The 17,604-nt window shown below is 39.5% G+C and overlaps 1 protein-coding gene across 4 annotated transcripts; it reads left to right on the plus strand.

Moving 5' to 3' along the window:
• The first annotated feature begins 1,522 nt into the window (after positions 1-1,522).
• On the plus strand, positions 1,523-17,085 carry si:cabz01007802.1. Of its 4 annotated transcripts, XM_040041072.1 has the most exons (21): positions 1,524-1,697; positions 2,203-2,248; positions 2,367-2,426; positions 3,963-4,019; positions 4,106-4,171; positions 5,826-5,885; positions 5,966-6,022; positions 6,338-6,397; positions 7,043-7,105; positions 7,215-7,265; positions 7,375-7,452; positions 7,791-7,850; positions 7,961-8,011; positions 8,165-8,239; positions 9,027-9,104; positions 9,398-9,439; positions 11,205-11,282; positions 11,383-11,422; positions 11,497-11,542; positions 13,748-14,162; positions 16,311-17,085. In XM_040041072.1, exons 2-21 carry the CDS (start codon positions 2,204-2,206, stop codon positions 16,788-16,790), a joined length of 1,962 nt encoding a protein of 653 aa, XP_039897006.1. In that variant the 5' UTR covers positions 1,524-1,697; position 2,203; the 3' UTR covers positions 16,791-17,085. The 4 variants fall into 4 exon arrangements, with proteins under 4 accessions (XP_039897008.1, XP_039897006.1, XP_039897005.1 ...); XM_040041071.1 differs by having other exon boundaries at positions 1,524-2,248; XM_040041074.1 differs by lacking the exon at positions 9,027-9,104 and having other exon boundaries at positions 1,523-2,248.
• Positions 17,086-17,604: the final 519 nt, after the last annotated feature.

Below are 17,604 nucleotides of genomic sequence, written 5' to 3' on the forward strand. Positions count from 1 at the left end.
GTAAAATCAGAATCTGATAAAGAGACAAGAAGAGAGAGCAAGAGACACCGGAATAGGATCGATGACATGGACAACAGAAAATATCTGAGCCCTACTCGCCCTCTCCCCTCACATGCCACGTGAGGAGTAACCAGATCAGTAAGGTGAAACCACACCCATTGTGACAATTTCTTGAAGGTGTACTGAAGGTCTGAGACGTAGAAGGTGAAAGGGGTGGAGAGATCACTGTCTCCTGTGGAGCTCCTGTACTACACACCATCAAATCAAACTGAGCTCTGCCCAGTCTCACATACTGTGGCCTGTCTGACAGCTGGCCAGCAGTCCATGAGATGGTGGATGTGCTTGCTGGCATTTCGTGTACTGTCTCCCTCAGTAGAAGTAGAATGATTGTGTTAAATTCACTTTAGAAATCAAACAAGGTGATGTTGACTTCAGAAGTTCTCACTGTGTGGCCACTTTTATCAGGCTAGGAGGACACTCTTAAACTGTGACGGTGTTGATTCATCAGGAACTGGGCAAAATATGTACAACATAAAATGTGTGTAACATCAGTATCTTCTCCTGCTTCAGAAACATTTTGTAAATGTTGCTCAAGATCATAGACAGCTGGGAGAGTGCTCAGAACCCTGGGGCTAATACCAACCATAACCTGTCCTTCCTTACCCTAGTGTAGTTTCTCCAACAGTCTGCAACATAACCAGGACCGAAGTCATAGTCAAGCAAAGGATGTTTGTCAGGTTTAAAGCAACAAAGTTTACTCAGGGATAAGAACAGGAGGAGCAGTAAAGAATCATAGGCATTAGAGATGTTTGGAGGCCAGAGTGTGCGGTGCAAGAGGCAGTAGAGACCTGTAAACAGAACCCCATGAAAAAATTGTTCATCTCATTTGCTCTCTACAGGCTGCTGACTGGTTGCCTGTCATCAAAACAAGAATATTCCTTTTCCTTGAAATTCCTTGAAAGTGTACCTCATATACAAGGAATTTCAAAGGACCTTTACTTTGAAATGCAAAATCAGATTGATTTGATATTGACATGGTACCTGTGTGAGGGTGTGTACTGTTGATATAGGCTGCATTTAGTATGTGGAAACTGGAATTTTCCTTTTAACGGGATTCTAAAGTCATTGAAAGATAGCTCAAAAAGGTAAAAATCTGGGCTTTTACTTTGAAATCCAAAAGAAGAGTGCCTTGATACTGACAGGGTACGACTAGAGTACTAATCTATCGTTAGAGTGTGGAAAGGAGACTAATTAACTATTGTTATAATGGACAGATAAGTTAGTTAATGTTGAACCTAAATTTGAACCTAAATGTTGAACCTAAAACCTAAAAAACACTTTAATTTTTCATATTTATTTCCTATCTTATTCATAGCCCTTTCCTTTTTTTTTTTTTAGGTCACGAGCAGTTGTCTAAGCATTTCACTGCATATCGTACTGTGTATGACTGTGTACGTGACAAATAAAAATTTGAATTTGAATTCACTTGAAGGGGCTTTTATTTTGAAATCAGGTCTCGACGTCTCTTACCATAATACTCAGTATACACACAAAACACACAAAAAAGTGGGGACTCGCTCGTCTGTACTTCTCGAACTGGACGCTGGCTTGACAACAGTACCTCACTTTTCCCACTTTGTGTCGTGTGTTTGTGTGTGTGAGTGTTGGCTGCCTTGTTTTCCAGACTCGACACCGAGGTAGGATCCGTGCTCTTTTCGCCGTGCTGTTTGTGGCGCCGCTGCTGTCAAACATTCCTCCGGACAAAACGCCCACAGTGCACAGAGCTTTGAACGTGGCTTTGCTTTGTGCATCTCACGCGGGGCTGTGTTTAAACCCTGACACTTTCGGGCTGTGCCGCCTTTCTTGTTTATGTCGTTTAAAGTGACTCAATAAGCAGAAAGTTTTTTTCCGCCAAGTTGCGCAGAGTTGCGCAAGTTGACGCAATAATAACAGTCGAGAGCACGACTGCAACTGTTATTATTAATGTCGCTTTAACTAACATTTTTAGTATTGGTGTTTGGCTTATAACGCAGGCATAGCGCTATAATTTGCTAAGTATGTTGTTGTTTAGCTTTGCCGTGAAAACAGTGAAAGTGCTTTAACGCACTAAAACAGCTCCTTAACAGAATACAATAGAGCAGAATTGCCCTTTATTGTCATTGTATATGTTCAACGAAATTATGAAAACTTAATGTGTTTCAGAATGAATATATTCAAACGAGACAAAGGCTCAGCGGCTGCTACTCAGGTAGTCCCACCTATATCCACTAGAGAAGTACAGGAAGTGTGATAACGTCCTGATTTTTTTTTTTTTTTAAATACTACATGTCTCCCTGCCATTCAAACAAGCTTTCCTTTATCATCAGGAGCTCGGCAGTGCCGTCAGACACAGCCAGAACAAGCAGGATGATGGGGATGGCTCACAGGTGAATGTTCACACTGGGACATTAAAACACAGTTTTTCATATAGAAAGACACCACTGAGGACGCTATTAAACTTAAACCAAAGACAAAGCTGAGAGTTTGTTTTTAGTTGGCACGATTCAATTTGAATTTTGCATTTATTTCCCTTTTTGTAATAAACGTGTTGCTTTGCATAGACACGAGAGGGTGGGGGTGATGGGGGCATGCAGAAGGTTAATCACTTCACATTGACCTATCAGGTAAAAATGCACCATGAAGATGCTGGTGCCTTTCCTGACATAGTTGTGCAAGCAAATCTTCTTTTGAGACAGAAAAAAAGGTATACCTGAATGTGATCACAGGGAAAATTATTATGTTTGATAATAGTGAAAAACTCTTCTGTGGAAAAGCTGAGTACACACTAGGCAACTATTATGCAAATTGTACAGTATGCAAAGTCGCTTCTGCATCAGTTGCTACAAACGTCTGTCACTCTTCCAAAATAATTTCAATTTAAATCAGTGTTTTTATTTAAATATTTATTTTTCAATTTGAGTTAATTGTCTTATGAATTTAGTTTCAGCTACTTCCTACAGTGTGTTTGTTCATTTCAGTCTGATCCTGATGGTTTGCCTGTTTGTTTGTAGCAGTCCAGCGTTGAGCTCATTTAATTTAGGTGAAAATCAGGTCAAGGTCACAACAAATTTGTAAATCAGTTGAAACTTAAGACTTAACTGACTCTTCATCAGTATACTAGGCCGTGGGAGACACGAGTACCTTGGTTAGTTAAGCGTTAGATCTCTCCCTTAACCGTTAGCACACAATGTGAACTGGAAAAAAATTCAAGAAACCATATTGAGTAATATATCATATGAAAGGGCATAGAGAGAGCTGTACAAACACTTTTTAAATTTTTTTATACAACACCACAAGACATCACAATGATCCCATAACAGGCTGACGTCACAATATTGTAATAAAAACACCATAAAACAAACTTTTACTACAGCCCTGGCCCTTTCCACTCTGAGTGTATCGTAGTTTTTTTTGAAAATGTTACAACTATGACTTTTTTTTGTTCCTCTTAAGATTCTGTGTTAGTTTCATGTTTTAAAATTTCAGTGTTCTTTGTCAGGGACCGATTTAAGAAACTCAAAATGGCTATTGCAGAACAAACACTTGATTCACAAGCATTTACAGTTGTGTGCAGAAGCTTACATACACTCCTTGTGGGCATGAATGTCACGGGAAGTTTGGGCTTATAATGAGTTCTTTGAACTGTTCTTTTTCCAGGGTGGAATGATTGCACATGACTTAAAAAACAAAAGCAAAACAAACAATAATTGAGTGGAACAGGTTTGAATTTATTTTGGAGTTTAATTAATCCACACGGGGTCAAATGCAATCTTTTATTAAGTGATGATGACCCCTCTAGGATGTTTTTTTTTAATTTGACAAGGCCAAGGCCCATTCATTTCTTGTTGGGGAATAAGATCGACTTTAACTGGATGCAGAAAGAATTTTTTTTATAATAAATGTGTTGTTATCATAAACATCAGAGGACGGGGGTGATGGGTGTCATGCAGATGGTCAATCCCTTCAAATCCACTGCTCAGGTAAAAATGCATGGACAGTCTGACACACAAGAGCTTCTTTGTTCGGTACCTCATTGAAAATGACAGGACGTTAACTCTCCATGCAGGCCTCCTTCACGGTTAATACAACTCCCTCCTCAGATTCACTGGAACAACCCGCAGACACAGCTCAGGTGAGGTGTAAAGTACTGCTAATATGTGATATTCTTCTGTGTAAAAAGTACGCCATGGACGATAATTTTGCCAGTTGTACAGTTATGCAAAGTCACTTTTGAACAACAACTACCACTCCTCCAAAGTTATCCATCCATCCATCCTCTTTTGCTTATCAAGGTTGCAGTGGGGCTGGAGCATGTCCCCACTACTATAGGGCACGAGTAATCCCTGGGCAGGTCTCCAGTCTGTCACAGGGCTGACAAAGAGAGTCAGACAACCGCTCACAATTAACCTATCCCCACTAACTGCATGTCTTTAAACTGTGCGGGGAGGCCAGAGTACCTGGAGAGAACCCACGCAAACTCCACACAGAAAGGCCCGGTTTAGATGGTGGCGTCAAAATTTAGGACCTTGTTGTTGTGAGGCACCAGTGCTAATCACTGCGCCACCCTGCTGCCTATCTTCCCAAAATATTTCACTTGAAACCTGCTTTCTATGCTAAGAATTTATTTTCTTATCAGTGTAGTTCCAAATACATAGATAGCGACAATAAACAAGACATTGTGATACCACAACAGTGTAAAATTAGCGAGTGCTGTATGGTTTTATCTTAAAACTGGATGCAGAAAGACGCAGCTTATTTGAGCAATTCAAAACTCTTGAATAAAGCCTTGTATTGGATGAAATCTACTGCGTTTTACTGCGCTGTATTCATCTGTTGATTTAAAAATTATAGACATTTTATATAAAAGAGTCTATGGTACAACTTGTAGATGGAGAGATGGAAGGGATGCATGGCTGCTCTAAAAGTATGAACAACCCCCCCCAAGAATGACCAGTTTCAATGAAAAGAGGAAAGCTCTAGTTCCAGAACCCTAAAAGGTTGATTCTGTTCATCTGGACGTAGCGTTTTCAGTGGGAGAAATGTTTCATCACTCATCCAAGTGACTTCTTCAGTCTCAGCTGACTGCAGGCTTCTGCAACCTTATAAACAGTACATTGCACAAAAACTAGTTCCAGTAATTTATTTATAAAGTTATTCCCATGTTTAAACAAATAAAGAAGACTTATAAAACAAAAAAGACATGACCTCTAAATCGTACAGCTGCTGCTTGTAAACGGTGGATGCAGATGGAGTAAAGCCAGATTTACCAAACACAGAGTTAAAAAAAAACAAACAGTTAGTCATCACTGCTCCCCCATGTGATCCTCAGCTGCCAACATAGAGGGAAACAAAGAACCCAAAATGGAGCAAACAGCACCACCATCAGTCAAGGAAGGAAGGAAGGAAGGGAAAACTAAATATAATTTCCAACTCAAGGTCACAAAAAATAGCTTCTTTTTATTCCTAGAAACTCACAGCTGCTTTAAGAAGCTAAGAGAAAGCTAAGAAAAAACTAAACACAAATAACTACAAAATTTAAAAGTTCTGTCCTGATTATGAGAATATTCTTAATGTGGTGTCGCTAATTTCATTTAAGTAACGGGGTCTCAGCAGGGATTTCCTACAAGAAATGTGTGTTTTGAAGACTTAACCTCAGTACTGCTGCTTCTTGTTTTCTCTCAGCGAGGTCGAGTCAAGGTGATTAGTTGCCTTCAGTTAGCATATTAAATGTGCATTCCTCTAGTCATGGTTTGGTGCACAGTGGCTCAGTGTTTGCTCACTTTCAGAACCCTGGTATGCTGAAAGGGGTCATGCAGAAGGTCAACCCATTCAAGCCTACCTCACAGGTAATAGGATTGTTTCAATGTTACCAAGAAAATAGTGGCAGTAATAATAGGTCGTCCACTCAGCTGGGTTTCTCACACAGGTCTCCAAAGCACCATATTCAGAGTTGCCGGAGCGGGGAAAGGAAAACTCTACTCAGGTAGGAAAAAGTTGAGAATCTGCATGAATTTGATGTCAGAAATCTGATGGTAGAAAAAAAAAATCACTTGATCATAGGTTCCTTCAAGTCACTAGTGACGACCTGTACATCCGCACACATTTCTTGAAACTGGATTTCCTAACATTTGAGATGACACTGCTGAAAAGCCCCTACAGATTTTCACAAGACAAAAAAGGTCAAAATGGGGACAAAATACCATATGACCTTTAACATCTGATCATCATGTTACACAAAAATTCACACGGATGTGGAAGGAAAAACCCCCAAAGTCTGATAGTTATGCTGTTGTTTCAGAACTCTGGAATGTTGAAAGGAATGATGCAGAAAGTCAACCCCTTCAAGTCTTCTGCACAGGTACGCAACTCTACCTTTGATGTCTGTTCTCAGCATGCGGCCTCGGAGGTCAAATCATCTTTATATGAACTATGTTTAAAGACACCGCAGTTTCAAAATTGTAAAGCTTTGTATCTTTGTCAGACGCCAATATCTAGTCTATGGACGACTGAATGAAATTTTCTAATTCTGCCTGTTTTAATACAAAGTTTGGGAGTTGTGCCAATTGGCGTGTTCAGACTGATTACAAAGTTAGATACAAAGTCAATGCAAAGACACAGCAGGTGACGCAAGTAGAAGCAAATACTATGATGGATCCTAAAGCCACTGGCAATGGGAAAACAAGGTCAAGCCTGTTTTCACTATTTGCATTCATCTGGAGCTCCTGTGGCGACACGCAAAGCAAAAAACATTAACCTGAAAATGTTTTCATAATAACTTTGTAAGGAAGTGGTTGTCTTGTTCATTGGCTCAGACATTTGTGGGCTGGCAACATTTCACTTCCTGTTTGGTCCGACTCCAATCTATCAGTTAAAGTACAAACTGAATCTGTAACATCTACATTTTAGTTGCTCACTTTGAGACCTTTTTCTGCAAAAAACAAAAACAAATAAAGAAAAAACAGATTTTGAACTTGAAACTTCTTCTCATCTCCTTTGACTTTAGAGTGATCCTCCAGATGATTCTGCAAATCATCAAGAGACTGGGAAAGAACTTCAAGACAAACAAGTACTGCACCAAGTTCTGCATAATCTACTACCCTCTGTGTTAATTTGTGGCCTGTTCTTGCAGTGCTGAGCCTCCTTATTTATTGATTTATTTTTAAATAATAATTTAGAATCCAGGAATGATTCAGAAAGTCAACCCATTCAGATCCTCGCAGCCAAAGGTTTCATTTTTAATAATAATTACTGATAATTTAATTGTTGAACACGAACAGAAAACTGTGCTCGGTTTATCCTTCTGGAAAGTCCTCTTCTTGCATTTTATATTTTCAGGATGTTGAGCCTCAACACAATGACCTCACATCCAGCGCTGGAAGCCTGACAGGCAAAAGCAACTTGCCAGAGAAGCAGGTCGATCTCTGTCTGTTTCATACTGTGACATATGTTTGTTTTTTTTCTCCCCACATTTAGTATTTTAACAGTTTAAGAAAGTCAGCTGTGTAATTTGGAGTAGAGAAAAGATTCCAGTACGCTCTCAGTGTTGTTCTTTCCACGACCACAAGATGTTGCCAAAGCAAAAACAATAGAGTCTCCACAGACCAAATACTTCCTGACCATTTTGTTTCCTTTCTATTTTAATTTTGAATCCACTTCATGAATAGTGCTTACATTGATTGTTTACAGCTTTTAATAGACACATAGATTTAAAGGAGTAATGTCTGTTGCTCTTTTCTACTTTTTGTTTTTAGAACCCTGGAAGGTTCAAAGAGACGATGCAGAAAGTAAATCCCTTTAAGTCGTACACACAGGTATGATGTCGACGATCAATTCAGATCTGTCAGTTTTAGAGTTTCCCACTGACCTAGCTGGAGTTTCTACTTAATGTGAGTATGTTTGCTACTGTTTGTTTGCAATTTAGATTCAGGATCAATGTCAGAGAGATTTGACGGTTACCTCTGTCAAGACACTGGTAAGGCCTAAGATGGAAATAAAAAGATGCACATGTCTGGTATTTCTTATGGTTAAGGACTTTTAACATAACACATTTGACAGATTTTATTATAACAGAAGTGTACTTGGTTCTGTCTGTGATTTCCTGCGTTTTTCTCTCAACAATTATCAGGAAAACCAAGCAGATATTCACAGTGACAACTCCACCAGCTCTGAAAGCCTGGATGACAGCACAATAGAGAGACATGTAAGGCAATAACCACATCTCCTTGTCTTTAAAATGAACCCAGCCCTCCAAGCTCAAAGTTATTTCTTAATCACCTGCTACACACAGAAATGTATGACTTCATTTAGTACATCACCTTTTGTTAACCTAATTGCATGTCTTGTAATGGTTGTTTTATCTTACCATCTTCTCGCACTTGGTGATTTCCAGAACCTATTGTTCAGTGAAAAATACTAGCATGTTGTCAGTCTGCAAAAATGCAAAGCATGTGACCAGGTTGAAGCAGTGCTTACTTAAACGATCAGCATTTTCGTCATGATGTTTGTCGATGTCTTAACTGCAGCCATAACAAGGAAAATGGCTCTCATATTTCCCGGAGTGGTGAAGTTTGATAAGAACAGTGTACGGGAATGTGTCTAGAGCAGGGATGGGCAATCTCAGTCCACGAGGGCCCTGCAGGTTTTAGATCTCACCTTGGGTCAACACACCTGAATCACATGATTAGTTCGTTACCAGGCCTCTGGAGAACTACAGGACATGTTGAGGAGCTAATTTAGCCATTTAAATCAGCTGTGTTGGTTCAAGGACACATCTAAAACCTGCAGGGACACCGGCCCTCGTGGACTGAGATTGCCCACCCCTCGTTTAGAGACTATGCTAATAAAGCCAAATGCACTGGAGAAAAAGTGAAGAATACCAGACAAACAAACAAGAAACTTTGTACCTACTGAAAATCTTTGTCAGGTGCATAAGTGTAACATTTACACAGTATTAAGCCCTAAGCACTCAGTTCACTCCCTTTCCAAAGTCTGTTTGGTATATAGATGCTGACACCAGCTGTGATGTAAAAACCCAGCCAACACAGGCCCAAAGGAGAAGAACCAGGGTATGTTATGCAGAGTATTGTGTCCTTATGAATTCAGAATAAACTAATTTAATATTCACCATTGTTTTACATGTTGCCTGGTTCTTTTCATGTTGATACTGATGGTTTGATGTCACTGTTTTCATGTGGGTGGCTGAAAAAAATCAAGAAAAACATATTTGTAATGACTTTTTTTCCCTCTTTCCTGAAGACTTTTAAACTATTTTCCAGATTTCACAGGAATACTGAAATACCACCGGCAGTTTCTTCTCAAACATATCGAGTTCTTATTTGCTTTGTTTTTGACTCCACAGGACTCTGCAAATGCATTTTCTGACACTCAAGCCACGCCCCAGGTTAGTAATGAAGTAAATGTATATAGCACCTTTCTAACTTACATGCTATCTTTACATTAAGCAATAAAGATAAATGTAATCAAATGCCTAAGGAGCTTGAAAGAAAAACATCTGGACTTCTTAGGTGTCTTGAAGATGTTTCACCTCTCATCCGAGAAGCTTCTTCAGTTCTAAGAGGTCAAATGGCCCAGGATGTGAGTGGGCGTTAAGGCGGGGATTTAAAATCTGGGACTTGTCACCACTTGCTCTTAGAACTCGTGAAGCTTCTCCAATGAGAGGTGAAATGTCTTCAAGAAAATTATAGAAGCCCAGACGCTTTTCTTCCCAAGCTCCCTAGACTACGGTGACCTGGATGGCTGAGAACCTTGACACACAATTTAATCAAATGTTTATCGGTGTTTTGTTTTTTTTTCAAAATACAATTGGGAGGTGAGCATGCTAATAGGTTTGCACAGTGCTATTATGTCATTGTGTAAATAAAACTACACACAGACATTTCAGTGAGAATTCGGTCTTTATTTACTCATGTAATCTCTAATGCAGGACTTAGGTAGAATATACTGTGATCAAACTGTCCGAATTCCTCTTAAGAATAATTGTTTCATAAACTGGCTAATATAAATGTGACTAATACTGAAATCAGTGAGTTAAATGTGCTTACATCTATTTGAACAGTGCCTCGTATGACAGCCACGTATACATAAGAAGATAAAGCCTGCTCTACATTTGACCCATTGAGTAACGACAAACAAAGGAAAGAGAAAAAGGGTGGTTTAAACTGCTATGTTTAAATACTAAACATATAACGATGTTGAGGTAGGAATATTATACTAGGGTGACGTGGCATTTCACAACTTACCAGAAACAGTTGGTGATTTAAAAGAGAGATGTTAATTGCTTTTCCATGTTTGGTTAGCTTGTGACTTTGAAGTTGTCATTCCAGTTTTTGGTCCCCATGCTTGACATATTTTACTTTAAACACCTGGTAAACAACGCTGCAGTAACCTTTCAATTTGGGACTATTTCTTTTCACCAAAACTAGATCATCTATCATCTCATGAAGTTAAATGAACTAAAAATGCATTATTAGTCCAATGCATGGGTTCTTTGGCTCACTTGATCTTGTCCTCTCTTTATCGAGTCCTCTTGAGTACAACATGATTTCATTTTTTACAGTTCACGGGTTTCTGCCTTTCATATAACAAAACATTAAGAATAAATCTATTGCTGTCAACGTCATTAAATTTATATAAACACAAACAACATCAAAAACTCTTTTTTTCTTGTTCGCTAACAGAAATTTCTAAGAAGTAATTATAGTGTTTATATAGTTTATAGATTTACATTTTTGCTGTTCCTGATATGATTACGTGACAGTTTAAATGAAAAAATAGAAAGGTGAAACTAGGTGGTTAGTCAGGTCTGTCGAGGTTGGCATAAAATTTTGGAGAGTAATAAAATTGAAGCATGTAAATACAGTTATAGTAAAGCTAAGGCGGCAGTGTACAGATGTTTTAAAGAGAAAAAAAAACTTACACAGTAACATCTTTTTGTTTGTTAATGCCTAGTTGTAGGCAGTTTTGTGAAGCTGTTATTTACAGCTTACATTAATATTTCACAACAGGAAGCGTCACTGTGTTAAACCTCAGATGATTTATAAGCTTTGCTGAAATCGCACACAAACGCAGGTTCAATCTTTTTAGACGAGATTTTAGGCTCATTTAGAAATTCTGTCTAGTGTTCCATGTGTCACCTCTTGTTCCAGGAGGTAGTTAAAGTTCAGACATTGCAATTGGCTGAAGTACCAGTGCGCAGGGAAGGAACGGACCTGGATCCTCTAGACGTATGTTTATCTTGTTTTTTCTGGTGTATGTTCTGTGTATTTTAAATTTCTTTCTCCATACAGTCACAAAGCAGTAAGTTAAAAGACTGTTTATTTCCAGGATGACGAAGGCCTTTTGTCCTGGTGGAGAACAGTCGAAGGTATCACTGATTTACTGTTAACCTTATTTATTGTTGTTGAAAGTTGCACCTCATAACGTCTTTCTGTGCCTTAGGTTGGGATGAGTGGAATGAGGCAAACCAGAATGATGAAACTGAAGAGTAAGTAGAACAATTACTGAAATCAGTTTATTACACTCACTGACCACTTCACCTCTTAAACTGCACATTAGTGCAAATAGTTGGCCAATCATATGGCGGCAACTGAGGCATTTAGACATGTTCAAGCCAAGCAAATGTGATTTCACTGAAATTGATACTGATTTTAAACATAACCTGGTTGTTGGTCCGAGTGTTTCAGAAACTGCTGATCTGCTGGGATCTTCCCACACAACCATCTACAGTTTACAGAGAATGATCCAAGAAAGAGAAAATCTCCAGTCAGCAGCATTTCTTTGGGCAAGAATCCCTTTTCGATGACCGGGTAGAATGGTCAGACTACAGTAACTCAATTAATTCTTTGAACCTTGAAACAGATCGGATACGGTTCATATGGATGCTCCAAAATTGGACAGTAGAAGACTGGAAAATTGTTACTTGGTATGGATGAGTTTTGGCTGCAAAATGAAAGTATGGATCCATCCATTCTTGTGTCAGTGGTTCAGGCTGGTTGTGGTGGTGTGGGGGATATTTTCTTGGCACACTTTGGCTCCTTAATGCCAACGTAACATCATGAAATGCCACAGCCTACCAGGGTCCATCCCTTTTTGAACACAGTGGTGCTATTTTCTGACGGTTGCTTCCAGCAGGATAACGCACCATGTCACAAAGCTAAATCATCTCAAACTGGTTTATTGATCATGACAATGAGTTCACTCTACTTAGATGCCCTCCGCAGTCAGCAGATCTCAGTCCAATAGAGCACCATTTTGGATGTCGTAAAACAGGAGATTCTTATCAAGCAGCCAACAAATCTGCAGCAACTGTGTGATGCTGCCATGTCAATATGGACCATAATCCCTGAGGGATGTTTCTAGCACCTTGTTGCATCCATGTTATGGAGAATTAAAATAGTAGCTGGTGAGTGTATAGTACAATTAACACAACTAACTTTAACCAAAGTGTTTCCCACCAATAACTGACTCACACATAGCCAAAGAAACAACTTCTCTATTAAAGACTATTGCGTTATTAGGGATTTAGCAGATTCACAAACACAGGACTACAAAACCTTCAGGGAAGTCTAAAGCAGAAACAAACAACAGGCAGAACTATTCACCAACACAAACTCTGAAGAACCTGCCTGAAAGTTACAAACTGTAAAAAAACAAGGGTTTACTTCCCTAGACTAACAAAACAGGCAAAATAGTTATAAAATGAACAAACGCCAGCTCACACCTGAAAAAGCTGCAACTTACAAAAAATTACTGCTGTAGCTGGTTGGATGAAAGGGAAATCAAATTATTCTCTGCAGATTGTTGACATCTTCACTCCTTACAGAGGGTGTGGTCCTCAGCCTGCAGCCAGTCACCTGTAAGCTGTAGCATTGCTAAACCAACTGTAGGTTCCTGACTCAGGATGTGTAATCCTGGTTTCTGGAATACTGGAACAACAACATTGATATCTCCCTATCTCCATTCTCAGCATTCTCCTGCCCACACATCTTGTCTTTTCTTGGTAGCAGAACAAGACGGTCTCTTGTTTTGCATGTCTATCAGGTTTTTGTGAGACACCCTTAGCTTTAAGCCCATAATGGAGAGACCTGAGGCACTGATGGGTGGATCAGATTACTGTACTAACACACGGGATATATGGCCGTCCACCACCCTTCTTGTGAACACACGAATAACTGGTCGTTGTGCTTTCCTTTCTTTCTCTTAAAGACAGTTTCCATTCCTTTATCCCATCATATAGTCCACCAGCCATAAAGAGTCATCCAGGAAGTAGTTAGGAAGTGCTGAAACACACCCTCTCCATGTTAACCAGCTGCTTTGCTGCTGGAATCTCACAGCCATCTTCTTACACAAACTGAGAGATCTCAAATATCACATTTCTTTGATGCACTTTGAGCCACATCTGAGATGCTGATCCCATTTAAAATCACACATTTGTGTTGAGAAAATAAGTCTTAAGCTCTGTTACAGTACACTGCCTAAAACCTCAGACTATTTTGCCATGACAGTAAAGTATTTACCATTCCGTCATTTCTTGCTGCAAGGTAGACGTGTTCTTTATTGTTCACAGAATATGTTTTCCCATAGGAAGCTTTGCAATGTTGAGCTACAGTTTTAATATAAAAACATGTTTCTTGGTTGAAGTTCACTCATGCTTTCTCTGTGAAACCCTTCCCCTGTGCCTTTTTCTCAGAGTGGTGGAACAAGCAGCTGATCGCGTCTTCATGGCCGCTCGACTTTTTGTTCGTTTTTTTAACCAACGTGGCGCCTCACTGCAGCAGCGCATCCTTGAGCTCCTTGCTTTGGCTGATGCAGCAGACAATTTTCACAAAAAAACGGTCACGGCCAGTGTCGGCGGTGGATTGGCCAGTGTCGCCGGGTCTATCACCACCATCACCGGCCTCATTCTGGCTCCCTTCACAGCTGGAACATCGCTGATTGTCACAGCTGTAGGCATTGGCATAGCTACAGCTGGTGGCGTGACATCTGCTTCGGCCAATATCACTGACACTGTCCATTCAAAGACGGACCGCAAGAAGGTGGAGAAGATGATTCAAGATTACCAGGGGGAGATCAAGGACATCAAAGAGTGCCTGGAGTTTTTACAGGTAAGAATGTACCAAGAGGGGAACACACACGATGGCTGGCTTACAAGTAGGGCTGGGTATCGTCACGTATTTCTACAACCGATTCAATCCCTCTAAACCTTTTAAATTGAAAATATTTAATTCTAAATTATTTGCCTATTTCTTTGCTATTAAAAACTCAGTGTAAACTATCTCAGTATAAAAACAAAGCCGACACTTGTGAGACTTCATCAGAGGTGCAAACATCACAGCAGACGCCTTTGTGTCAAAGTGACTGAAATAAAAATATTCAGCGGTAGATGAAAAACTAAAGAAAACCATGAATCAACCTATGAACATTACGTGATACTGCTGATACTGTATAAACAAGACGAAACAGCAGGCAGCCAAACGATTTTTGATGGGAAACTGGTTTTACAGCATACTGAAAAAGAGAGCTGTGCAGGAAGTGCAATTTTATCATGGTGGAAGCAAGAACACGAAAGTAAGAGGAAATTCATGACAATGTTTTTCAAAGGCGAAACGTAATTTTGCTCTTTTGTTGTTGGATCAGTGACTTTAGGTTGGAGAGTAATAAAACCTGCAGTTTTAGAATCTCGGAGATGTCGACTTTCAGCACCCGACAGCGTGTGAATTGGGAAATCTATTTTTTAAACCCACCCTACTTGCAAACTCTGCTCACATTACTGAAAAGCGTTGGGTGATATGTTTACAATTAAACAGCTGTCGGTTCCTGATGAATTCACTGACTGGGTGTCAGGGTTTCTGGGTCGTTGACCCAGTATTTTCAGTTCATGTTCACTGTTTATCCTCTGTACGTTCCACTTCCTGTTTTGTGTTATGTTACTCTGTGTGCATTATGTTCTAGTTCTTATTCCATGCATCGTTAGTTCAATTGTGTTCAGCTGCTCACTCACCTGTCACCTATCAGTCATTGTTCAGCCAGTGTATTTAAGTCCTCAGTTCTCTCCTTGTCGGCGTCGCGTCATTAATGTTGTCACTGCTGTCTATGCCCCATGTTTGCCTTCCAAGTTCAGATCAGTCAGCCGTTCATTCAGTTATTCAGTCAGTCAGCCATCTCCTGTTTTCGTCATTCGTCCCTCACAATAAACACCCTGCATCTTCACCATGAGTCCTGCGTTTGAGTCCTTTTCTCCACATCAACTCAGCAAACCCTTAAACATTGTTTGTTAGTCCTTTATGTAAAACCTGTAAGATGTTGGTGAAGAGCTGGCAACATATAATTTATTTCTTAGCTCAAGAATTTGTCATGGGGCATAGGAGTGCATTGAATACTTTCAGTATGCCACGTTTGAAAGGCTTCCATTTACTCAACATATAAAGAAAAATCTGTTAATCTGAATGTTTGGCTCGAGGTCGTTGAAGCATCATTTAGCACTGTGGTTAAACCACATCAACTACAGTGTTTACAGAAGCATTGACAGTTCAGCTGCCTTGTTCCTGTTGATGCATAGTTTGAATTGAACTTTCATGATAACCATTTACCGGAGTGAATTCTCGAGAAAGAAACAAGAAACACATAAACAATCATTCTGTCAATGAGATGCTGTCATGCAGCATTATTTTCATTTTTCCATCGTACCTGACTGTCAGGTGACTGTCAGGTACGACTGTTGTTTTTTAACCAACTGACTGCAATAATAATGCAAGGAAATATAGTAAGTATACATAAAGAGCCAAGTAAGCTTTAACTTTAGATGACTCTAAGTTTTATGGTGGCCCTTAAAGGTAAAATACACTCCAACTTGAGAAAACAGCAAATGGAAAAATGCAGCAAAAGCATACAAAACAATACTGATGTTGAAAAAAAAAACCCACAGTAGAAGTTAAATAAAACACAATGTAACTGAAAAAAAATGCTGACAAAACAATGAGGAAGTGTTTTTAGGGAGACAAGAATGTGACAGAAGAGTTGTGGAAGGCCTTTAGAAAATACATACCTACAGTACTATATTAATCATGTGACTTAACCTTGCATCTTTTTCTCTCTCAGAAATCAGAAAATCGTTTTTTTAAAAGTGTATCTCAGTACAATCAGTTTCAAGGACAAAAAAAGTCACTCAGCTAATCTACATTTAGAAATAAATTCTAGTGTTGGTATGGCCACAGCTGCTAATGTAAAATTTTCATCTCACGTATACCTGACAGGAAGGGATGGAGACACTCCAGCAGTGGGACTTTGAGAAGTATGCAGAGAGCATCGCAAAAAACCACTTAAACCAGGACGTCAAGCATGTAATCAAGGAGGGTGGTCGAGCTGGCAAAGCTCTGGTGGTCAACACAGACAGTCTGATCAATACTGTTCAAGTCCTGAATGTTGCTGGTGGTGCTGCCAAAGCTGCCCAGGTGATGAGCGTCACTACCGGAGTAATGTCAGGCCTCTTCCTGGCTCTTGATGTGTTTTTCCTGGCAAAGGACTCCATGGAACTGAAAAAGGGGGCAAAAACAGAGTTCGCTGTCAAGATCCGAGAAGTTTGCAAGGACCTACAGAATGGTCTGCTGGAGCTGAACAGAATCAAGGAACAGCTTCAGAAAACTATGGATGGGATAGAAGTGGAGGTAGAGGAGGTGGAGAATGAAGAGCAGTTGGAATCTGATCTGAAGAAACTCACTGACCCTGAAGACTGAAGGGCAGTGTTTAGAAAACAAAACAAGGTCCTCATTGTCTTGTGTTGATACCAAAAATAAAGTTTAAGCAGAAATTGCCGATAAATAGTTCTCAGTAGTTTCTTATATTAATATATTGTCATTGTTTGTTTTAAAGTCAATTTTAATTAAATGTATTACATTTATTGCTGGTTTGCTGCATTGGTGAGTTGATCTGACTTACGCTCCGCAATACTTTTATCAGTGGACAAGGTGAGATGACCTTTTACTCAAACGGGTGGGGTCAAAGGCCAGAAATAAAAGAATGTTAAAGGTCGAGTCTGCCTATCTCATTCCTAAAGTTATAATCATAAATTCCTAGTCTATCTCAGTTTTTCATCTGTCCAGGAGTTAGGGTGCTCCTAGCCATCAATCCTATGCTGACATGTGGCACATGCATGCTGAAGAAACACAGTTTAAATGACAGCCTTTGAGTCCGTACAGTGAGGGTTTCATATTACTTGGTTTTACTTTGGGAATCTTTGCAGGGTGCTGTTCCACCTTCAGATGGGTTTTGAGTGATCAGCTTTTATCTTACATGATGAAATGATGATAATAACTTTATTTGTGTAGCACTTTTTAAAGTGCTTCACAGTTTAAATAAAATCCACACATAAGTCGATAAGTACACATGTGAAAACAGAAACACATAAACAGACACATAAGGAACCACATGGTCAGACATTCATTCTAACACACACATATACACACAAGTATTTTCACTATGGCCAAAAATGATGGATATATGAAAGATTAAGGGAAACGTAACCTATGAAAATGAGTTTTCAGTAGTTGT

This window comes from Simochromis diagramma, unplaced genomic scaffold (genome assembly GCF_900408965.1).
Source record: "Simochromis diagramma unplaced genomic scaffold, fSimDia1.1 OVJJ01000370.1, whole genome shotgun sequence".
NCBI lineage: Eukaryota > Metazoa > Chordata > Actinopteri > Cichliformes > Cichlidae > Simochromis > Simochromis diagramma.

Bases quoted from the DNA above. Each gene is read 5' to 3' on its own strand.
- si:cabz01007802.1 (XM_040041071.1), top strand. From the start codon at position 2,192: ATGTGTTTCAGAATGAATATATTCAAACGAGACAAAGGCTCAGCGGCT. The intron at 2,427-3,962 runs GTGAATGTTCAC...CATAAACATCAG, and splicing joins ATGATGGGGATGGCTCACAG to AGGACGGGGGTGATGGGTGT. The intron at 7,851-7,960 runs GTATGATGTCGA...TTTGCAATTTAG, and splicing joins CCTTTAAGTCGTACACACAG to ATTCAGGATCAATGTCAGAG.